This window comes from Melanostigma gelatinosum, assembly GCF_949748355.1.
Source record: "Melanostigma gelatinosum genome assembly, chromosome: 14".
NCBI classification, from domain to species: Eukaryota; Metazoa; Chordata; class Actinopteri; order Perciformes; family Zoarcidae; genus Melanostigma; species Melanostigma gelatinosum.
Window position 1 is genome coordinate 21,770,771 of NC_136647.1, and position 24,902 is coordinate 21,795,672.

The 24,902-nt window shown below is 44.8% G+C and overlaps 1 protein-coding gene across 1 annotated transcript; it reads left to right on the forward strand.

Annotated features, from left to right (window-relative positions):
- Nucleotides 1-4,614: 4,614 nt before the first annotated feature.
- wscd1b (WSC domain containing 1b) lies at nucleotides 4,615-21,818 on the forward strand (the record flags this gene model as incomplete). Its single annotated transcript, XM_079282971.1, has 8 exons — nucleotides 4,615-5,011; nucleotides 15,042-15,156; nucleotides 16,230-16,414; nucleotides 18,941-19,062; nucleotides 19,611-19,800; nucleotides 20,806-20,970; nucleotides 21,064-21,264; nucleotides 21,466-21,818. The coding sequence occupies 8 exons, from the start codon at nucleotides 4,615-4,617 to the stop codon at nucleotides 21,816-21,818; spliced, it is 1,728 nt and encodes a 575-aa protein (XP_079139097.1).
- Nucleotides 21,819-24,902: the final 3,084 nt, after the last annotated feature.

Genomic DNA, 24,902 nt, shown 5'->3' on the forward strand with positions numbered 1-24,902 from the left:
CACGCAAGTGAGACACAGTGTTGTACTCAGTTTCACTGTTTTGGCTATCAGCTAACAGAATTAGAAGTACACACTCTGCTGCCTGCATCGCCACTGCTTTGAGGCCACAGGCAGTTATTCAGTGCCTTTTTCTTGGGCATCAACCTGACGTTTACCTGCGTATGGTCGAAAAAATGTAATCTGCATCGACTCTTGTACGAGTGAAAAACTCATCTGATAAACTTTCAGTCATGCACATACAGTACAAGTGCCCAGCCTATACATAAAGTTATGAGGAAGCTAAAATACTGTTGCCGTGATGAAACATTACACAACAATGCAAACAGAGAGCTAACATGTAAGATCTGCCACAATCCAGAAGAAGTCATCAGAAATGAAGGACATTTTAATTAAAAGTATACTCCTTGAATAATCATATAATTCAAAATAAAATGCCAAATGAAGATCTTCAGTTTTACCTAAATCACATGACAAAGTATTTTCTCTTTAAGCAGACAGATACACCTGTTTCTATAGCTAGGGGCAATGTTCCTGAACTCCACATTTAGACAACAAATTGTGCTTCCCATAGGCTGTAGCTGTTTTCCATTGTTGGTACCAAACATCAACATACCATCTTCCCTTAACCATCACGGACAATTTGCTCTGAGCATCTTAAATATAACTGTAACCTGTTTTGATGATTGCCCCCGACTAATCCAACACCATGTTTCCAAAATGTTCAAGTTATTAAAATACATTTCTTGTGAGCCACTGTTGTGACATATTCACGAAAGCCAGACTATCTCACATTTATGTTCGCGTCTCACACTGTATCACTGCAGATGGCCCAGAGCTGCTGTTCCCACAAACTCTCAGAAGTATGGAACTGGTCTGCGATGAACTGTGATACAATTTACATTTCCCCCCGAACCCACTGCTCTATTTATCCTGTATTAAATCTGTCTCGAGCATTGGAAATTTAACCAGGGATGCCATGATCATAAGTCAGCTTCTCTCAAATCTGACTTCCCACTGCTCTCCAATTGAGAGAGAGGAGGAATGACAGCACTGGAGCAGAGATGAGCAGGAAAACATAGGATTGGGGAGCGAGACGGAGGAATTGTGCTGCATGGAGACAGCAGCAAGTGTTTCTGTCTTGTCTGAGGTGATCAATGTCTGTGAGGCGGCACAGAAAGGCAGAGGCGGGGATAGATGAGCTCTGGTGTCTGGACCGCTGACTGACAGCTCCGGCATCCATGCCTCTACAATGGCGTGAGTGTTAGCTGTCCTGAAGGACTGAATAAGGTTAAATTGACTGCATTGTTGGGGACAGATGGCTCCATCCTCTGAAAAAGCAAGCGGGGGATAGATGAGGACACTGTGAAGAGGGAGAGGTAATAACAACATATAGGGAGACGGATGTGGATTTACTCTGTCCTTCTCCAGCAGACGACGGTGGATAAGTTGTTCGTGCAGAGGGTGCCTTACACAAGGCTGAGACCTTTCAGTCTGACCACAGCAGGGGAGAAAAGGCTAAGGACAAGCATTTTAATGCTGATTGGAATAATAACAGGGGTGTTAAGCTCAGTGGGGGAGGCGGTGTCACTCTTTGTAAACCTTCAGCAACGCACTCTTCAAGCAAGGTAGCAGCTTACTCCCACGAGTCAACATACTAAGCCCACACAACCCACAATAGCATTAAGGAAAGCAAATTTGAGTCATATTTGAGGCACATTCCATTACAGGTAATGTCAATGTGCTTTGCATTAACGTGCATGCGGCACAAAAAGACATGAGAATATATTAAACAACAACAAACAATACATTACCCACCTTGGTTTTAAGAAGGGCTAATTTGCCATGAATTCTGGGTAAATTAAGACTTTTTTTCTCACTAAAAACAGGGCTGGCCGAGTTGCCAAATCAAACCGCTTCACTTCGTTTAATGAAAATATTAGCCTTCTGGAAGAATTCGACAGTTACAGTATACTGGGAAAATTCAGCAAAGACTGTTACATTAAAAAACCCTTTATCTAATAATATCTAAGTGTTCCTCTGTCCCATTGGCATCCTCAAGTTACAAAAAGGTGGAAGATAGGACGCCAAAACCATTGGTTTGTTACCATGGAGAGCAGAATTAGAATTAAAAAAAGATGTATACTGTATACTACTTTACTCCTGTTTTGAATGTTGTTCAATTCCACATCAACTTCTCTTCTCCTCCGCCTTAGTGTACTTCATGTATAGGAAAGATTTTTTTTTCAGATTTTTTAAGAAAATAAACTTTTCTAACATTTGAAGTCCCCACAGTGAATGAAAAGCATGCACACTTGTATCTAGGCCATGCACTGTACGGCATGTGAAGGCCTCGGTGTGGAGTTTAACAGGCCATGACAGAGCGCTTTGTTATGCGCTCTGAATTATTCTTGTTCGTGGCAGCAGCGCGCGGACGAGGCGCTGTTCGTGGTGCTGAAACGCAACGCACGTCTACAGGGATATCGTACGTGACTCACGACACAAGTCCACTCGTTGGGCATTTCAACTCAACCGATGTGCAAGTCTGAATCCCAGTGAAGGGCTATAAAGGTTCATATAGTTCTTGCTCTCCATTATAATGAAAAAGACACCTTGTTGCATTACAGTAAACGCGTGCTTTTTTACCAAAAGACGCACAAAGCCAATTGTCCTCCAAACGACTGATTTACAGACCTTTTACATCCGGGAACAAGTGTAGTGTCAGTGGGCTGCAGCGTGCATGCCGCTCGGGTATTTCATAAGTGATTTGGTCCGGTGCACAGCGCGTGGTGTTTGCAGGCACGGCGCATGCCAAGCTGGGTTTCGGAAGAAGCCGTTGTTTCTGTGCAGCGCGAGCTGGACACGATTCTTCCGTTCAGTGTAGAGGAGCCGTGACGCGTTCAGATCTCCAATGCAAATGAGACTGACTTCCTCCCCTCCTCCTCTCTCAATCTCTCTCTCTCTCTCTCTCTCTCTCTCTCTCTCTCTCTCTCTCTCTCTCTCTCTCTCTCTCTCTCTCTCTCTCTCTCTCTCTCTCTCTCTCTCTCTCTCTCTCTCTCTCTCTCTCTCTCTCTCTCTCTCTCTCTCTCACCAACACATACTGGCTTTATATCGCCGTGCCAGCCTTTCAGAGCGACGGAGAGCAGGCAGCACTGTCTGACACAGAGAGAGAGAGATTATATAACACCAGCTCTGGGAAATGCTGGAGAGCTGAGGGGACCTTCACCGGCCAGCAATGGGGGAAATAAAGACATCATAACGGCCGTAAACTGATAAACTGATCGCGCAACAAGGATACCGAGCATCTGAAGGTAAGCCGCACGTTCTGTACTGTAAATGTTGGAGGCACACTGAAGGGGGGGGGGTTAAGATGGAAGACCTCGGATTCTTAAATTGCTTGGGTGATGCGTGTTTACTCCCGCTGTTTATTGATTCAGCTTTCAACACCCCAATTCGTCCCTCGACTGGGAGTGTTGATGATGTTCACGGTCATTTGTATTTGCGGGAAAACAGAAATTGGGAGTTGAACACAACTTGGGTACTCGGGCTTGATCGGAGACTCATCGTGCAAACTGTTGCTTCAGTCCTCTGGAGCACTACCGCACCCCTACTTTTTGTGTGTGTGTGGGGGGGGGGGGGGGGGGTGTGCACGAGAGATCTGAGACAAAAAGTAGAGCCGAAGGGTACGACGGTGTGTGACGAGCCACCGATGCGTGAATGGATATGGTCGGCGTCTATTGAAGGGGTGCGCAGACATAGCTAATGTACCGTGGGCACCTCTACAGGCTGGAAGTAAAAATCAGCTCACAAGAGAGGCCATCGTGACAGAAAAACAAAAGCACTTCACTGCTCCTCTTCTGTCAGTGTATCAGGGGATGTTTTACATCCCAATTATTCAGACATCTTCAACATCTCATCCTTGCCTGTTTCCTTTTTTTTACTCATCACTTATTAATCTCTCCACAGATTGTCTGCATACTGCTATAATAATCCTCATTTCATCAGCATCTCAAGGCAGTTTGTTATTTGTTATTATCACATGATATCATCTGACATTGATCTGACAGTGCAGAAATGTAATGAAATCCAAAGCCATTTTAGTAAAGGTTGGTGTCATTTGCCCCCACCCCTTTCAAATACAATTAAATAGAATTGCAGAACACAAGTTGAAGTAGGGTTTTGAATTAGAAACAAATGGCAGAGAGGGACCAACGCAGCAGCAGACATAAGGGATGTGTTGCAAGAGGCTGCAAGACAGAAACACAAGCCCATATGTCAACATGAGCTGTGCATCGAATCCCCCAGGCGTATACTTCCCTTATTGTGCTCAGAGAAAAACTCTTGCTTTAAATCCAGACTTTTTTTCTGTTTTTGTGCCTCAGCTTTTCTCCAGGGATCATCCTGGAGTCTCTGCCCCAAGCCTTGGATTTTAAGACCCTCTCTGTTGTGACACATCCATTGTTCCACTGCTGCTATTGGACGATGAAGGGCCAATGTCTTCCACATCACCAGATGCTGCAGGTCTTTCCGCCATCATGAAGTCGTAAGTCGGTTACCCATCTTCTCCCTCCTAGTCCCTGACATGGCCTTCCACTGAGGACAGAGAGACGGTTAAACATGGCGGCGCCTCACTACAGGCTGCACTGCCTCTTGAAGCGCGCTCAGATGCTGCTGCTCTGCCTGGGCATCGCCTATCTGATGGCGGGCAGCATTCTGCTCCTGCAGCGCTCCAGTGTCAGGGTGGCCCAGCCCAACCTCGCCGGCCTGCCGCCACTGCTGGCCCTCGCCGCACCCCCCACCATCCTCAGGACCTGGGCGGGCCTGGGCGTGAGGGCGCGTTCCAGATGGGCCGCTGCAGTTCAGCCCGCATCCGGAGGGGGAGCCAAGGCGGGGCGGCACTGGCCCGCTTCCCAAAGCCTGGGGGTGCAACACTTGCACCGCCGCTGGTTTCACAGTCTGCTGCCAGAGAGCCCAGAGCAGAGAGTCCCTCTCCTCAGGAGCAGCAGACATAAAGGTAAATAACTACGCACATTCAATACGTACAACTGAACACTGGTGTGGGTTAGGTATTCTAGAAACATGGTTTGTGATATTTGTTGAAATTATCTTTACATATGTAAGCACTCTCGCTTTCATTGGAAAAGGGTTTGGATCACTGGGATCATTTTTTAATTTGAGCGTACTCTTTCTGGTTTCCCAAGAGTACCGACCCTACAGCTTTAAAGTTCAGTCTGAAGAGTTGGACTTGTCTCCACCTTGAGTTGACTCCGTCCCGTCTTTCGTCCAGTTCTTTTCTGGAGTAATACTGAGTTGTAACTTAATAATCTTTCCTGATCGCTAACTGGCCAGCAGCCAAAAGCAGCCGGTGGTAATGCTAACATGTGACCACTGCTTGCCCTATTTACATTCATTAGTGTGCCAGTGAGATGTTAACAACATGTAAGAGGCAGTCAACTGTTTTAACCAGCTGACCATGTGGATACAAAATGAATATTCTTCACCACAAACTGCACAGAAATGAACCAAGACTAAAGTTGTGCTACTTGTTGTCTGCTTTTCCAAACCTTAGGGACTCTCCGTACGGCTGCTAAAAGACAGTTGACCCGACAGACTTGTGGTTGCGCGGCCTCGTCACAGCATCTGGTGTGGTTTTTGCCAATCGTTAACTGACCTTGTAGAGCCAAGTCTGTGCACATCTATTCCTATTAAACACAAGCAGGGTCAGAGAGAAAAAGCACTCAGCTTCGACACAATCACGCTGATCTGAAATAGAGCAGAGGATGAGCGAGATTGAAATATCCTGGGTGAAGACGTGTTGACGGAGTCGGTGGTTTTCCTGGTGAATAATATATGAAGGAGCGAATACACAAGTTTATATTCTGTTTTGTGATTTACCATTTTAGCTCAGGTGGCCGAGGTAATGCGCTCTCTGCACAGAGGCTCCGCGGCGCACTCACAACAGGCTTCATTGACATTTCACGAACAGATAATCATGACCTTAGAACATTTAAACAGCCGTCATTATACATTTATATGACATTTTACTTGTGGGTGCTTCAGATCTTGTAGATGAGGGAAAGTGCTCACTGATCCTCGCTGAAAGGCAGGCAGGCATCAAAGTAGTTTCTTGGAAATAAATGAGTAATTACGAAGATAAAAATTATATAATTCCTGACTTGCCCTCGCTGTTAAGGAGCCTTCACTGCTGGAGATTTACTCTGTTGTTTCACACTGCCCGTCAGTGTCTTTCCCATTTTGTTGAAATGATCAATACAATGGAATTACCTCCGGTGGAGCATTTGTTCTTCCAGCTCATTCTTGAAAAGCATCCTACAAAAGCTCTCAATGCTTCTTTTAAACAGACACTAGACAACCACTCAGTCACTAAGAAGGGTATAACACAGATGAGAAACGTTGGGAGGCAGGGATGAGATCAGTTTCATTTTCTTTTGAAATGTATTACCCAGGACCAGTGGTGGGCCGTCAGGGCCTGCAAGGCCTTCTCTGCTGGCCTAAACAGAATCACAAAGTTATAGCTATTTTATAATTTAATATTTTTTCTGAAATACACTACATGTATTATAATTTATAAAAATATTTTTCCCATTATCTTATTTTCTCATTGCACAGCTACTGTCTTCCTCAGTTGCTCTGCTTCCAGTGCAGCTTGTTTTAAGTAGAGCTTTTATCAGATCAGATTTCACCTCTGTGTCTCTAGGTAAGAAGAGAGGCCCAAGGCCTGCAGACTCACAAGTGAATCCCTTTGCAGTTTAAGTGAATGGGGACGATATTGTTGATTGTTATAGTCTTCAACCAATCAGATCTTTAGTTTGACATGTTGGACATATTCTTTGACGTGCCAGAGCCTTCGAGCTGGCCTACTAGTACGTCAGCATTACGCGCAGCTCAGTTTCCAGGTGCAGCTCTGCAGTGAGGTGCAGCGTGCGCTGTGATTGGTCAGTGGGCGAGCACGTGACTATTGTGAAACGAAACTTGAAGTAGCCATCAGTGGCTTAGTCGGAGTAGTAAGAGTTCAAATTGAAAGATATGGAAGAAATTATGATATTTTTGGCATTTTGCTTGGTGTAGATTATTTATTTTTTTACCTAGCTTTGTTTTGTTAACACTCAATGGCTGAAGGAGGAGAAACGGAATTTTGAGTTGGGATTTAACCGTTGGATTAAACTCTGTCAACAAAGAAAGGAGGATGGAGTTTGTCTTATTTGCTTTCTTGCTGAGAGTTCAATGAGAAGATCGATATTACGAAGCTTTGGTTCCATCCAGCAGGCCTAAATATGAGGCTAATGTCAGCAGCTTGTTAGTTTAGCTTAGCATAACGACTGGAAACAGCCAGCCTCCCTCTGTCTAAGGCAGGGGTGTCCAAACCTTTTTCACTGAGGGTCACATACAGAAAAATATACCAAGGGCTGGGCCACTCAGGTCCGATCGCCTCACCTCTAGTGTGTTAAAGTGAGCAAAATCAATCAAATTTGGTTCTCAATGTGCTTTTGTTCAGATTTAACAGAGATGTTTGCTCACGTATGTTGAGCCGAACAGACTCATTATTCAAATAGAAGGGAGTTGAGAACAGCTCGATGTCTCTCTCAATGAGAGAAAAATATTGAAAGCCATGGCAGCTGGTGGAACATGTTCTAGGTAGGGCTGTGCCACATCCAATCAATTTCAGCAAACATCCCAGTATGATTTAATGCTAAATAAATGAAGGTATCAAACACGTATTGCTACTTTGCAGTTAAATATTTAACATTTATTCCAACATGAAAAAAAGCAGAAAATAACACTTTGACAAACACGTCAGGACATCTTATTTACAGCTAGTAGCTTCGCATGTACTGCTTCCCTTTCCTGCTAGTCTGCTGTCTGATTGTGAGGTCAGGCTGATCTGATATCAGCTCTGCAGTTTCTCCTCAAAGTTCTCCTCTCAAACGGGTCTTGGAGGAGTAGTGCTCGTGCTGGAGCTCGCGCCCGCCTGTAGAGACTCGTCCGGACGGGAACGCGCAGCTTGGGGCAGAATCGATTCTGCTCCAAGCTGAATCTATTTGAGGGCGCTGATTGGCTAAATTGTATGTCACACATTTATATCTTTAATCAGCAATTGGCTAAACTGCTTCACTGCTCTTTTGGGCAGTTTCTCCAGCGCCCCAGAGCTGCTGAGACGTGCACACGCAGAGAGGACATGCAGGAAAAGCATATATTTACCGCAGATATCATATTTTACACATATTACTGGGTGATTCCATATTTCAAAAACACAAATATTGACAATTTGTATCGTTTATTATTGTTATTATTATTCATTTTATTTTATTTGTTGTGGCTCAAGGTGGGGCGGCGCCCTATCGCCCTCTATTGACCAGCCGCCACGTAAGCACTGACTGAGTTCTGTCATGAGAGACGTTATCACGGACACGTATTTCCCCCTTTTAGCAGAAAGGTTGGCCTTTGGAAAAGCACATTTGACTTCGGACTGCGTGGGGAAGTGCGCAACATTGAAGTTGCGTAGAGTGCCCTCATGCTCGAATTATGTTGACAGTTTTCACAACCGTGTTCATCACATCGCCGAGCTGGACTGTCTTAGCACAGAGTGCTTCTTGGTGGGTGATACGCTGCATTTTAATAGCCTCACCTCCGCTCTCTTGCGCGCGCCTTTCATAGCTGGAGCCCTATCTGTTATAACTCCACACAGCTTGTCCCATCTTGTCAATTGCATCTGACACAGCTTCAAACATGTCCTTACCTGTTGTTGTGCTCTTTAGACTCCTAAAATCAAGCAGCTCCTAATGCAGAAATGATCGTCAACTCCCCGCAAATAAATTAACAGCTGTGCGGTGTCTGTGGCATCTGTGCTCTCACCATATGCAATGGAGTAAAAAGCAAAAGCACGAGCTTTATCTAACACTTGATGGTTTAGGTTAGCTGACAAGTCTTCGATTCGCCGCACAACTGTGTTTCTGGACACGCTAACGTTGAATTCCTGCATTTATTCCGGGCACTTGCGACTTTAGTGAGGCACTGTTTTATGAAGTCACCATCTGAGAAAGGTTTCCCGTGGCGGGCAATGAGTTGAGCTACCTCGTGGCTGCTATTGTGACTTTTTCTTGTGTTTTGTTTGCACGGAAAAAAATACTCTTATTGAGCTAACTGCCATTTAACTTTCTGTTCTCGCTCGGCACCAGTGTAGGACGTGTCATCATTTCTAAACGTTTCTTTGATTGCTCTTATTTTGTGGAAAAGCTGCCTTGTTCAACACAGTATCTCCACCTAGTGGTGAAACTAAGAAGTACAATACAGTCAAGCGCAAGTTTCAAGTGTGGGCCATATTACATAATATTTTTAGACGTTGCTGCGGGCCAATTAAAAATGGGCCGTAGTTTGGACACCCCTGGTCTAAGGCTTAGAAATCCACCGATCAGCACCTCTAAAACGTACTCATGGACGCGTTCGATCAGTTTGTTTAATTTTTCCACGTCACTGAGATATTGCCAGGCAACCGGCAAGGACTTTAGGAAGTCACTGCTCCCAGCCAAGAAATCGTCTAGCTAGCACATGACGTTCCATAAAACCACCACGTGTCGTTTTTACTTTAATCAACCACTAAAGATATAACATGTTACTTTTAAAAGTAGGCAGATTTTGTTGCCTTTCGACAGAGCCATGCTAGCCTTGTGTCTTAATGCTAAGCTAAGCGTCTACTGGCTGGAGCGTCACATTCGATTTGATTTTGATCTCGTAATTGTCTAACTTACAAATAAATGAATAAAGAAATGTATGTACAGTTTCATCATCAGTGAAAACAATCGTTTGCCTCAGTCATAGTTACAATGTTACCCCAATGTCACATATCATTTGTGATGAATCTCCAGTGGTTTGAGAGGCACGTTCTTGCTTAGTCAAATAAAGGCAGGGCACTGAAGAGAACACTTAATGGTTAAGTGTTTCTCATCGCTGTGAGTCAAGTACAAATGATAAGGTGCTAAATCAGGACTATTCAGCCCCATATGCAGTCATTAAACAGCTCTCACCAATGCAACACAATCTTGTTATCCGGGTCTCTCAGCTCAAGCCTAGTTCTTGGCCAAAAATAAATGACTGTCCGGTATTCGTTTTTTATCATAACCTAAAGACAAATATTTTTGATAAATTCCTTTAAATTTGGTTATGAAAGAATTGTGGACAAGTGATTTAGTGGGAATTTCATTATGTACAATTATACCTGTCAATGCTCTCTTGTGGACAAACTACACTGTTCCTAAACTGCTTCAAAAAGATCTTTGTTATTTCTGGACTGCAATTACTCTATATTTAAATGCTGATGCATACCAGAGGCTGGTACCTATACATCTGTGTATGCCTATACTGTATCTCTGTCAGGCCTTACTCCAGACTACAAAGGATTGAAAGATAGAATATCATCATGCTATGCATATTTAAAAGCCTGCCGTTCTAGTCAGTCAACTAGTGTTTGTAATAACATATGGCTAGGTTTGGTTTGCTTTTCAATCTTTATGTTTCCACTGTTTTATTTTAAAAGATCTTTATTCCATCTATTTTTCGCGGACTACTTAGACACACAGCACATAGCAGTAATAACAGTACACAGCTAGGTGGAAAGGTTTGCAAACGCATTTTTCATTTTCAGATAATCATAGATCCGTGAGCCCTGTCTTTTCAAACATGTTATAATAAAAGTGTGAGATGCATAACACTTTGTGACTTTGTGCCTCGCAGGGATGCGTCACAAAAATCCCTTGATATGTAAAGTGCACATCAGCACTACGGCCAGAGATGTGCAGCAGGATCAGAAGTAAGAAATATGGCCGGCTTGTGCAGTGGGAGCCTCACTCTCTGTGTGGATATGTTCCCCATCGTTTTTTATGTTGTCTGTGTTGATTCCTCTGCAAAGCTTTTAGGTAGTCAGAAAGGTAAAAGAAAAACATGAACAGGGCCGAGGGAGGGTGGTTATGTTATCTGAGATTAAATTGGTATAATTATGAATAAAAAATCACAAATTTATCAACAATATTATAAAGTCATGTACCTGCCATCTGAATTTTGTTGTTATAATAACAAGGACGGCCTCTCAGCGAACCGAAGGTCCTGAAAATATACATACACGTCTTCTTTGATGTTCTTTCTGTGTTCTATGAACATAAATGAATAGTAATATTGTAAAAGTTGCAGGAAAGTAGAGAAAAACCACTTCAATCTTTTACTACACAAAGGCTTCTGTCTTTTATTTGAGCAAAGCTAACACTGAAACCCACCGTTGAGAAGAGAGTCCGAACACTGCGTTACCGTGTGTAACTGTCAGTGTGAAGGAGAAACTACACAACATACCTGCTTGTGTTGAACACATTACGGCTAATTATGTCCTTGGCTCCTGATACACGGCCCTTATTGTTCATCGCAATCATTTCTTCTCTATTTATACATACAGTTAATATTCTCTCTCTAACAAAGACCCTATAATTGAACATCAGTCAAAGACGAGGCAGCGAGCACAGGGTTCTTTGATTCATATCAGAAAAGGATGGTTTAGGGAAAGGTTTAAAGCAGCGGTATTCAATTAACGTTCAACGAGGTCCAGTTAGAGAGAATGTCCTCAGTAAAAGTCCAGAACATCACAGTAATGTCTAACTTGTTCTATGATTTAGTCCCATATGTATTAAAGGAGCAGAGTAGTTGTATTAACGTCTGTATGTCGTCAACACCTGACTGTCAAATCAAATAAAGAACACATCACCTCAACCATATTTACTGTCAGATATTAAATTTAACTGGATGCATTATAAATAATACATACTCTAATAATAAATAAATGTTATTATGACTGGATTAAAAAAATGAAATACATAACAGAAAGCTTTTGAAATATGTTTATATTGAAATAAAGGACTTCCTTTTAGAAAATATTACATAACAGAATTGTCCTGCAGCTTTAAATTCAGTTCATTCAGGGTGAAGTGATGTCATATATATATGTTATATTCTTGTCATCTTCTAATAATCGTCACATTCTCTGAACATATGAGACAAACTGGTTTTAATCTGTTCGCATGAAGAATTAACATATATGTCCATTCTTGGTTAAAGACTCTGGTCTCTCTGGTCTCACTCGCCACTTTTTCTCTTCATGTGAAATAACTTCTGTGACTCTCGTATTGTGTGTGTAAATCTCACTCGAGTGGGGAAGTTTATCAGAGTACACACATTTGATTGGCTGAGCAGCATCACGTGATGTGATTTACAACGCATGTAATTGGTCGGTGTGTTTCCTGGACCGCTGAATGAGCCGGAAAGGCTGGAAAAGCTGCGCCGGTTAAAATAGAAGCGCTCCGTGAAAATGTAATAATTCCAAATGATCTAGTGGTTTTAGATCCAGGGTCCAGATACAGCGGCGTATGGATCCGGACCCGTACCGCGGTCCGCCTATTAGTGACCCCTGGTTTAAAGGTTCACATAACATCTCTGCTTTCTTTGAGATACAACCTTTTTTATGGAAAGAACAATAAACTGTTGAATACATTTTTAAGTGACAAATGTACTGTTTACATCTTCCCTACAGGAAAACTATGCACTTTAACATTTGAATACTTCTATAACAGATATTTATAGTGTCTTTTAAATGTTATCCTTTACATTTCTTTATGTTTAACTCTATTCTTATTATCTTTGCCCATTCGACTTTTATGGTTAAATTGAGTCTCTACATACTTTATATGATTATTATCATCATCATTTCATTGCATCTGTCCCACAAACCAAACCCCTGTACATCTTCTGATGGATTTAGTCACAGTCACTGGGTATTTCAGGTTGTTCAATATCAGGAACCCTGCCGAGATGATCTGACCCCGGTCTGGGTCAGCCTACCATGTGTTGACCCTCTGCTGCAGTTTGTATGGCTCTCCTCTGCAAGGATACTATAGACCCAGCGAGACAGTGAACCCTCCTCAGCCCACTTTAAAAGGACACACACAGTGCACATGCTACCCATGTCCTCGTATTCGGCCATCCTCGTCATTAGTCTCCATCCAATCCTGTGCGGACGACTCGGCTCCAGCACGGCATTCTGTCTCAGTGGTTAAGGAAGCAACACAGTGCCAGGCCTAAGTGCAGTCATTTCTATCATGCATGGGATTTGGGGCCTGCTTCCCTCCATTAACCCTCAGCCGCAGCTGCTTGAGGCATCTCCTTCACTTTGATTAAAGCAATGACCTGCCCCCGCTGCATGGATGAGGGGCTGGCGGGGGGCTCACCTTAGGTGATGCCTCTTGAGATGCTCCCTGCCACAGACTTTGGCAGAGCCCCGGTCTCTTAGTGCTTTCAGGCAGCAGCTGCTGGAGTTCTCTAGTGGTTGTCTCCCGAGGCGGCTGGCGGCTCGGCCTCGCCCAGCACAACGCGCTGGACGGGCTTCAGAGGACGTTGCAGACTGATTGAATCACAAATTCGATATAGCGATGCTCGGGCTGCCAGGAGATTTCACGGTCCGTCGCTTGCGTCCATCTCGTCCGTGCACCTTGCTTCCACTTCTCCACAGTCCTCCCAACACTTATTTTTAAATCCTCTTAGGCCAGTTGGCATCAGTTTATTTTTATGTGGGTAGTAAACATAAAAAAGCTGAATCCTCGGAGTCCTTGAAACCTTTAAAACATCCATGAATACAAATTCACAAAACCTGTGAAATGAACCAAAAGGCCAACATTGGGGGAATGAACTGCATACACTCACCAAAACCAGACTGTTCGCAACAAACACTTACCGAGTAAGAACATCTGGTATATAACCTAAAAATATAACCGTCTCAGACCCAAGGGGCGAGATGTAAATTAAGTCTGCACACAAAAGAAATGCATATGCTGCCCTCCACACAGACACTGGTATTTCTAAAGAAGACTTTTATGTGTCAGCTGAGCTGATTTTGATGTAGCAATGTGGCAAAGACAAGGATAACATCAAAGGCTGAATTTGGGTGACGTTTTATATGGAGCCTTAATCTTGTCAGCACATCATAATAGTCTGTCAGAGCCGATTATGCGTTACATCCCCCTTTCTACAGGAGTGGTGGTTATTCGAGTGCAAGTCAATAGGTTCCCTGTAACGTAAGAATGAGAATCATCTCTATTGGATGGTAAATTAAGGTCTCGTCATGTTATGAATTAGTTGAATATCATGGCTCACAATAACTGTGAGTAAGTGATGATGCACTGGCACCGTTTGAGGATGCTGCCAGTGCCAGATTAAGACAGAGGAAGTCTGGTTTACGTCTAAATTACGGCTAATTGTGGATGTGCGCATTGTGCTCATGCGCATCAGTAAAATGTATCACATGGAACAAAGTGCATTTAGAAATATCTCAAGCCGCGACAGCAATGCTGGTGTTTTCACCCTGTCATTCTGAGTCAAAATAAAGGCCGTGTTGGAAGATGGGTGAGGTGCCAGCAAGGTGGCCCAAAGCAGGGGGTAAGAATTTGGTGCCATGGCACGGCACAGCCGAATTATCGGAATTCTTTCCAATTCTTTCAAATTCTGTCTTTTCTTTTTGGTAAACGTGCTCAGAGTCTCAGAATAAACCTGAAAACTGACTTCATATTTGGTGTAGTACATGCTGTGTTGGGGCTGCAACTGCACATTGTTTTCATGTTCAGTTAAATTGTCAATTAGTTTGATGGATCATTTAGTCAATAAAACGTCCCATTGCTATTTCCCAGAGCCCAAGGTGACACCTTCAAACTGCTTTATTATGTCCGACTAACGATGGCAAAACCCCAACGGTGTTCAAGTGACATTCAAATAAAATGAAGGAAAAGAAGCAGCTCCTCACGCTTATGAAACAAAGAATGTTTCATATTTTGTCTTGACAAATGATCTAAAGGATGAACTGAATATCTAATACATTTGTTTTGTTGACGAATTGTTGTTGTAATCTCAAGCATACTTTTCAAATTGACACTCATCTATTGTAACTTGCTGAGCTCCTTTACAGGGATGCTTTTCACTCAATGCTTTTCTCTCACATGCAGGGACCTACATGGGCTGCTTTCTGCACAATGCCACTGCTCGTGCGCTGGGAGGAACCATGCTTTATGACCTGCGCAAAATGACCAGCTCTCTGTGTCAAGACACCTGCTCAGAAAGGTAATGTGTTGGTGGCGGGCTGCCGTGAAGGGGCCACAGAGGGCCTGCTGTTTGAGTAAACGCTTTGGATCTCAGTCTCCTCCATGAATGCCTCCTGTGTTTGGAGCCAGCGGAGAGCCAGGTGGCTGGATGACAGTAAAAGATGGGGGGGGTGAAGAGCAGGCCAGGACAGAAGGCTTGATCTATTGCAGAAGGAAGGAGGTGTGTGTGTGTGTGTGTGTGTGTTAGAAGCTGAATGAGCTGACCACAGCGGTTAGTGAATAAATCAGAGGTTAGATATGTGCTTTGCTGTGGCCGCACTGTGAATCTCCCTCGTTTGGTTCGCTGTGAGCCGAGTTCGCAGCGTTGTAACGACCGTCCAAAGCTGCAAGGAAACGGGGTGAGGCAGTTGGGTTTTTCGTAGCTGAAAGTATGAGGAAGTAGAAGGATTTGAAACTCAACAAATTATTCCTCTAAATGTCATAGCAGTGAGGAAGCAGCGTAGCCCCGCTGAAACAGAACAGCAGGGGACAGATGGATGCAGTCAGACGGCCCCACGAACCCCCCGCCCTCCTCCACAATCCCCTGTCCGCATGGAAAGCAGTCGTGCTCGTTACCTGAGTGGGCCAATTACCGCAATGAGTAAAAAGTCAAGGCAATTTATGAGGAAGCTTCAAAAGGGCATATATGAAAAGGTCAACTCTGTCTTTCCCAAGGAGGGAGGATAAAAAGAGAGGATGAGTCACAACAGCCTTGATATGTAAAGGACAGATCAGAGGTGACCGCAGTTCAGTTTTGGGAAAAAAAGGTATCGCACAGTCAGAGTGCAGAGAGAGAAGCCCTGACGAACATTACCGGGGACGGGCACGCTGTAGAGCTAATGCTGAGTTAAATGATGAGTTGGAAATGTTAACTAATGTCCTGTGGAATGGCTTAGCATGAGGGCAAGAGCTTGAGGTGATGCATTGCCCCTGGCTAGGGCATTCACTGTGTTTTTTGTGTTTTCATCTGTGTATGTGTGTGTGTGTGTGTGTGTGTGTGTGTGTGTGTGTGTGTGTGTGTGTGTGTGTGTGTGTGTGTGTGTGTGTGGATAGCGGGTACCAGTTTGCAGGTCTGGAGTTTGGAGCCGAATGCCACTGCGGGAACCGGATCAGTAGTACACGGGCCCCCGAGGAGGACTGCGGCCTGGTGTGTCGGGGTGAGAGGGGGTCTCCCTGCGGAGGCGTGGGCCGACTCTCCATTTACAAAGTGGAGGAGCAGCTGCCAGGTCACAGGAAATGTGAGTCAACTTCCCCCAGAGAAGATGCGGTGCTGTTTGTTATTTATTCTCTACATGAGATGCTGTGCTGGTGCAGACGAGTGAGAACACTTAAATTCTCAAAATGAAATAAACAGAACTCTGTCAACAGAATGCTGCGTCAGTCAAAGAAACGGTGCGCTGCTCGCACATGTCTGTATGTAGGGATAAAAGCTGTTTCTCACAAGTGCAAAACGAAAATGTGTTGCAGGGTATATGGAAAATCTGCATGCAAATTTTCGGTATAACAACTGGGTCCGGTGTAAATTGTCCTTCTTGCCGTGGTCCATGTTACATCAAATATAAAAACAGTTTAATATACCTTCAAAGAGAGCCGGGCTAGCTGTTTCCAGTCCTTAGGCTAAGCTAAAAAGCTGTTAGCAATAAACTTGCATAGTCTCGTCAAAGAGAACCAATAACTACAACAATAAGAGTGCCCATGTCCACTCCACACAACAAAAACCCATCAAGACAGAATGTCTCAGGTGCTAACGTTACCTACACAATACATAAAGTAATCGGACCCCAAATTTGATGCTAATGCTAGCTGTTGTGGCTCGCCCCAAACCGTGACCAACGTATATCGTATGGGCAATCTCAAGCCATATATTAATACTACATCTATCCTTTATTTGGTTGTTGAAGTGGTCGTCGCAGTGTTTGTCCAACAATGTTAGGCGTCTGTGCTTGGTGTGAAGCGGCTTCAGGTCTGGCCAAAACCAGACCTGAAGCAATTGTTGAATTAATCCTTCCAACAAATACCGCCTGTGTAACCAAGACCTTTCACATAACTCTGAGCTCCACTGTCCAAAAACTATTAAAAAACACACCAGTGAGTCACACATACACCATCCAGAAATACTCACTAGTTACACAACATGTTTAAACCACGACATGCTTTTATAGGGATTATTTTTATTGTGTTTCACCTTGTTTTATTATAAATGTGTATATTCTGTACAGCACTTTGTGCTTTATTTGGTCATGATGTAGTTTTTCCTTTCATTGTCGCAACCCCGATAGAGAAGAACATTTAAAAAATAGAAAGCCACTGAACACACAACACATACATTCAGCTCAATGCAAATTATGAACTGAAGTAAGCGGCTGCAATAATATGGGTCTATTCTGAAATCTCTTAGTTTTATGCTATGTTGCTCTGCAAATTTTCAGATGACAGCTAACTTCCCCTCACTGTGAGCCAAGTGGTTTTCACCGTACAGTCTAATTTGGCTTCTTTTGGTCGTCTCAGACTGTGATGCAGGCTGAGTAAAAGATTCATCTCTCCGTCGCTGCTCTGACACTCATTATATCTGTCTGATGTGCACCTGGACAGCTCTCATGTCCCGGATAGCTACCATCAACCAGTCTTAGTGATGTATAGACATAGACCGTACATTGCAATACCCTTGGTCTGTCCTCGAGACACCCCGGGGTGTTGCAGCACAAGAGCACTAAATGTGTATTAATCCAAGGCTGAAAATAGTCCCCAACAAATGGACTAGTTATTCCTATATTTGAGCCCAGTTTGCTTAAAAATACAGAGCCCAGCTGCTTTAGCAAATGTACAGATCCTTTCGTAAAAATCTAAAGACATTATTGTGAGAGAAAAAAATTCAAAGACTTTGTGTTGAAAATGAATTCCGTAGCGTACACAGACATATAGAACATGAGCAGCCCTATGCTTGATGTCTTTGTCATCCCTGATGTCTCGAGCTTGTTGGATTTCCCTTCATTACTTCTTCTTTTTACTGGCAAAAATTGTCAGAATGTAAAATAGTTTGGGCAAAGTGAGAGTAATGTGCAACCTAACACTTGATTGATTGAACTGTGGAGTTTATAGACTGTGTATCACAGAATACACCTTGTTTGCAGGGAGCGTGACACACAGAGCTCTTGATGCAGCATGATTTCAGCTCCTGTGCATCCTCCACAACACATTGAAAACAGCAACATATTTAAGCAACATGTCAGTATGTGACTCCGCTGTTAAAACTGTGTATGTGCCTTAATAATCAAAGACATAATAATGTAAACAATTCATCAGTACTGCTTAAACATGACCATTTCTCTTACTAGAGCGGTTTTCTGTATTTTTAAAATACAGTATGCGCCACATTATTGATGTTGGCAAGGTCAAATATATTATATAAGGAGTTTATACCATATCCAGTATTAACATTCATGGTTAGTGGGCTGGGTGTCTCTGGAGATTTGCAGCTGAATTGTGAATGTATTATACACCAGAATACAGTTAAGTATAGGAATGTAATTATTAGGGCAGAAACACTTTGAGACGGATCATTTAAATTCAACCCTGATGTCGATGTAACTCTATTTTAAAAAATCCGACAATTAATTTCGAAGTAAACCCTCTATCTGCGCTCATCAGTGAATACATTAATTAAATTCTAAGTGCTGGTTTATGCAGCTGAATCCTGTCAAATCCATTCTTGTTCACCTGCCACTAGTGTGCAACTATTTTCTTGTGTGTCTGTCTACTTCCAGTCAGAAATGTTCACTACCGCGGCTGCTTCAAGTTGACGAAGAGCACCATTGGCACCTTCCCCATCGACTCCTTTCAGCCCAACCTAACCACGCAGTCCTGCATCGAGACCTGCACAGACAAGGTTGGAATTAGGCCTCTGAAACGATGGACCTGATGATCAATTTATTGCAAGTAGCTTTCTGTTTCTTCCAGGAGATGAGACTCCATAGCTCAGAGAGCTGTCTCCACTCCCAGGAGGGCACATGAGCGCAGAGCTCCTTGGGTTTTGCTGAATATTAAAGGTTTAATGTGCCTCTAATGAGAAGCAGATAGTCTGGATTCTGCATCTTACTGGATGCAGCTGCGTCTCCGCCGAAAAACTGAATTGGCTGGTAGAAATATTGCATCAGGTGGTGATTGCATTGTGATTAATTCTCACAGTGGTGTGTGTGCATGTGATTATGCACAGCTCTTCTATAGTATTTACTGGGGTCAGTCCTTGTACTTTGACACTGAGCATTTGCTCACCTGGAAAAGTGAGAAAAAATAATGAGGCATGGAGCGATGCCCACTCTCCCACTGAACTGAGCTGACAGGTGACCCACGGATAGAACACACGTCTTTGGAAAGAAAAGTAACTGTGATGAGTCATAGGAAGACACGGAGAACATTTGTGCTTTTGGTTTGCAGGAGCTCCCGTTGGCTGTGTTCAAGAAGCCCCACTGTTTCTGTACGTGGACGTCGTCTCTTTTCAGTCTCAACCAGCAGTCTGACAAGCAGCAGTGTGTGGAGGACGCTGGGCTGAATCACACCGCCAACTCCACAGCCACGGTGCCCACTGAGCATGCCCACTACCAGGTGTATCACACACCTGTGCTTGGTGAGATAACAATCATCTGCACTTGTAGAAATCACAGTCACAGTGATCAACCGCTTATTCAAAATCTTGGGACAGAAGCGTTTCTATACAGAAGCTGTTTAGCTAAATACGAGATTGGAGTATTTCTTTTGCCTGTTAACGTCGCTGAGCAGACGGCTCGCAGCTAACGGTGCTAACGGTGCTAACGGTGCTAACGGTGCAAACTACAGCAACAATGCTGACTGAGCTGACAGGGTTTTGCTGAGGGGGAACCAGAGGGTGGGCGCTACGCTCCTCCTCCGACGTTATCAGCTGTAAAGGCTGTGTGAGAGCAGTGCAGAATAGCGGCCGACGGCTAACCTGTGGGGCACGCTCACATGCACATTCTCCCTCACATGCACTAACATTCACTAGTAGCACGACTCTGATTACAACACACGGAGAGGGAGAGACTTCATTCACTATATCTTTACATAGATAACCGTTGTGTGATGCTATATTAATGCTCTAGATCCCCTTTATATTGCACCTTTACATAATTTGCTTCCAGCTATCCAGTAGTCCGCTTGAAGTGTTTATTTTGGGTCGTATCGTCCATGAAAACAAATAAAAGAACATTTTAAAACTGAAAAACGTAGTGTCCTCGTGAGCTCATGACAAAAACGAGCCATCAAGATGCAGCAGGTAAACTGCTCCTCAGGGCTGCATTGTGGAGTCTACTCAGACGAGGAGGAACAGTCATGGCTGCTAGTGACAGGGGAAACAAAAGGCAGCTGTGGCTGAAGCCACCCTCAAAACAGCTGTACTGTGTTTTGACATGAGCAATACAATTCAGTTAATAGCGAATTTGTCTGTTACAATACTTTATATTCATGTAATGCATATACAAATGTCAATTAGATGGTAATATGCTTGACAAATAAAGACAAAGAAATGTGATCACTAGAAGAGCTTTCCACTGGATTGTGATCGGGTGCATCTCTGCTTTGTTTTGTAACTAAAAGCGATAACGACTTCTCCTTCCAGACTCCATGTGCAAAGAGAGGATGTTTCTGCCGCAGAGATCCAGCTCCCTGGTGGCCCTTTCTAGTTTTCCTGGTGCGGGCAACACCTGGGTGCGACACCTGATCGAGCTTGTGACTGGCTACTACACTGGCAGCTTCTATTTCGACGGCACGCTCTACAACAGAGGTGGGGGAGGACAACGGAGAGTTTGAGTGAGCGCTCGGGGACATACTGCCCTCGCAGCTGACCATTATCCATTATTTGATTCATTTGTACCAGGTTTTAAAGGGGAGAAGGACTACTGGAGGAGCGGCCGCAGCATCTGCGTGAAGACCCACGAGAGCGGTCAGAAGGAGATCGAGATGTTCGATTCTGCCATCCTGCTGATTCGAAACCCGTACCGCTCCCTCGTGGCTGAGTTCAACCGCAAGTGTGCCGGACATTTAGGGCATGCCACAGACGCACAGTGGAAAAGCAACGGTAATACTGTCCGGCTCTTTACTTTCTCATGCACCGCAACCACCGTGATTCTTAGTTCTCAGGCTACAAAAGAAAGAGCATGCAAGTCAAAATAATTAATAACTAATTAAGACATCAGAAATAGTGCAACAGTTGAGTCGAGCCGAACCGCCAGTGGAAATGAGGCTTAATGTCCCCAACTGTGCTGTCTTTCACCAGCAGAATGGCCAGAGTTTGTCTCCAGCTACGCCCCCTGGTGGGCGTCCCATGCTCTCAGCTGGCTGAAGTTCGGACGGCGCCTGCTGGTGGTGCATTACGAGGATCTGCAGACGGCCCTCCTCCCTCAGCTCCGTGTCATCACAGCCTTCCTGAACGCCACCATGACCGAGGAGAGGCTGCTTTGTGCCCAGAGCAACCAGGACGGCCATTTCAAACGCTCGGGGGCCTCGGGGCCCTCCTTTGACCCGTTCACTCCCGACATGAGACGGATGATCGACCCCTTCATTCGTTCTGTCGACCAGGCACTGCAGAGGAGGAACTTTAGCGGACTTCCAGAGGAGTACCTTCCCAGATGACAATCTGACACGGCCATGCTCTTAGTCCTTTAAATGACTGGTCCAGCTGGGGTTTAGCGAGAGAAGAGTTCTTCCTCGGGTGCTCCGTGGGGGTAGAGTCTTGGAAACACACTGGAGGTCACTGGAGGAAACATGACAATCCATCGTGAAATCCAATAGCGAACAGAGCCGGAGGCCTCGGGGGCCGGGGCTGCCTCTGTGAGAGCTGCACATGCGACGAATACTCAGACAGGATTTGACAGGATTTGTTGGCCTCTGGTTGGGATTATCTGGCGAAGTGCCTGACTGCACACACACGAGTGGGTAAATCCTGGACGGACTCATTCCTTTGAAAAGGGCTTTCTGTGGCTCTTTATATTTTCCTTTTCGTACATACATTGTGTTTTTAACATGCACCCATGTTCATAACAAAGTCCTACTAACACAGATGAGCATTAGAATGAGCCAGACTACATTGAGTTTCTCTCTGGCTGCTACAGGTTTGCCATCATGGTGGACAAACGCCCCAAAGCTGCTGCGTGTGGCCATAAGGACTCTCAGTGCAACCAGTTGTTAGATCCTGGGGTACTTCGGCCCGATACGGGTCTACTTACTGACTCAGCTCTCTATTAAAAGATTGTCGAGCTGGTGTTCTTACGAGGGAACTCGCCTGGCTCTGCTAACTGCCGTTACTCCCGACGTCTACCCTGCTTCCTCCGGTCTGAGCGCACTCGGCCGAGAGGCCACCCTGGCCCCGGGCGCTCCTACCAGTCGCGTCAGTTATGGCAGCTTCCCTCTTCTGGATCCGTGCTCTTGGTAAATTGCCAGGTTAGGTTTTAACGGCTAGGATTACTTCTAAAACCGTAAGGGATTGTTAAGTGGATTCGGTCTCTAGGATAACCTTAATGAACTCAGTTGTTAGACATACAATAGATTTAACCTTTTACTGCCACGAGGAACATTTACTACTTAAGCAAATAAATGCACTTGAGAAATTTACTTTAAATGCAGATTAGATATTTATTGCAGGATATATTTAGTTAGTTAGCAAGGGTTAAGCTACAGCTCACATAAAATGTTACTACACTTGATTCGTACTTGTAATTCCTTGATTATACTCATTGGTTTTAGTTGCCGAGACGGCTCGGTTGGAGCTGGATTTCAAAGGTACGGTGAAAAAGTTCCTTTGGAGTTAGGAGCGAAGGTCTGGCCAGACCCTCGGTCCTCCTGCTCCCTCAGCGGAGTTCGTTCAACAGTCCTCAAGGCTCAGTACAAAGTCTTTCTAGGACTGCCGTGTTCCTCCATTGTTCAGTTGTTAAAGTCGAGCAGGGGGGAGAGGGAAACCCTCCGTCTTTCAATCTTTGTCCACGAATGCCAATCTTTGTTTTCGTGAGCAGAGACGGAGTCCTCAAATACTTCAGTCGCGAATCGTCCGTATCTTCCTTCTCAGAGCACTTGGAACGGCTCTCGTGTAGAAATCCCAGCTTGCGACTTGCAAGCATCTCCTTATATCCTTGATCTGGGCTGTCTGTTCCCCCCCTCCTATTCTGAACACATGATCTTTATCCCACCCTTTTCTGTGAGTGCGTATGTCTGGAAAGTACCTTATTTCCCTCCGTGCCTTGTTCTTGCAACAGAGTCCGAAGTCGCGTGTCTGCTTACCCGACCCACGCCCAAAACATCTGTTTCTGATCTCACTGTCTCAGTCTTTTGCCTATTCTCACTTCTCCAAAACTTTCCACTGACACACACACCCTTCACATTTCAACTCTGGTACACAGATCATTATTATAATCAGCTTTTACATTTGTTAAATCACTCTATGTATTAAACATTCGTTATATAATGATCATAAACTTTATCTTTCATCAACTTTAACTGTCGATTTCTGAGTATATACTTCGTGTCTTTTTATCCAGACTTTTCCCCTGATCGTGTATGCATGTTTTCGACGCAGCTTTCTCTGTGATCTCAACTCTTCTTGACACCCCCTTCTTGAGGTCTCAGGCTGCCGCGTTGCCCCCTAAGTAGTCCTCAAGGAACTCGTCGTCCCCCTCTGCGGTGATGACGAGTATGTCATCCTCCGGTGATGACGGCTCTGATCCTTGCTCCCAGCTGTCGATCACCACCAGGCCATCCAGACCTGGTCGCTGGAAATCCAGGAAGGGGTCGTCATCTTCGGCGTCCCTCAGCTGCTCGTCCATGCTCAGTGCTAGGGCTATCACATTCTGGTCCAGTATGCTGTCTGAAGAGAGGGAAGCCAGGGTAGGGACTGGGCTGGTTGATGCGTCGTCTTCAGACTCGCGATATCCCGCTAGTCCCTCAGGGATAACCTCCACCAGCTCGCCGCATTCCTCGTCGTATCCCCACATCCCCATCAGATTTGGTATTATTCCTGCGGCCTCCGTCTGGACGCCCACGTCTCGGTGTTCCACACCCGTGATGCTTGCTGCGTCGTCATCTTCCTCTGGAGTTGGTGCGCAGTATAGCACCACTGGCAGGCGTGGCCCAATGACGACGAAGTGACACCCGGGTGCCATCAGGGTACTCCCAGATTTTAGCATATACTGGGCAGTACATACCATTACTGTAGAGCAGAACTTCTGGTACAGCTCTCTCAGCGGAATTCCACACTACTTTTGCCTTCGTTTCTACTTCCATACATTCAACCACGTTCATCGCAGGTATATAAGGGATACTTCCCTTGCAGAAGATACCGCTGGCTGCTCCTATCGGGAAATGCCCCAGGTAGCACTGGGTGCACCATAGGGCCGGGGTTACCTCCCATAGGTGCAATATCTGCTCCGTGACGATTCCACAGCAGATACAGCGGGCATCCTCCTGGAATGATGTTGAATGATGTTGTAAGGAGCAGGACGCACAGAGGTGCAGCCGGTGTCCATCCCATTGGCAGACGCAGTCCTTTAGGTTCAGCTTTGTCCCCTGCAGATCCCATTGGGTGATGAAGGTCAACCTTGGTAATGTCTCCACACGGCATGAGCCGCATACATATGCATACATAACCTTCACTGGTTTGTGGTGCATTCGGTTAAATTCTTTTCTTTTTCCTGTGACCCGGTGTGGTTTCTGGTTTCCGGGTCCCCG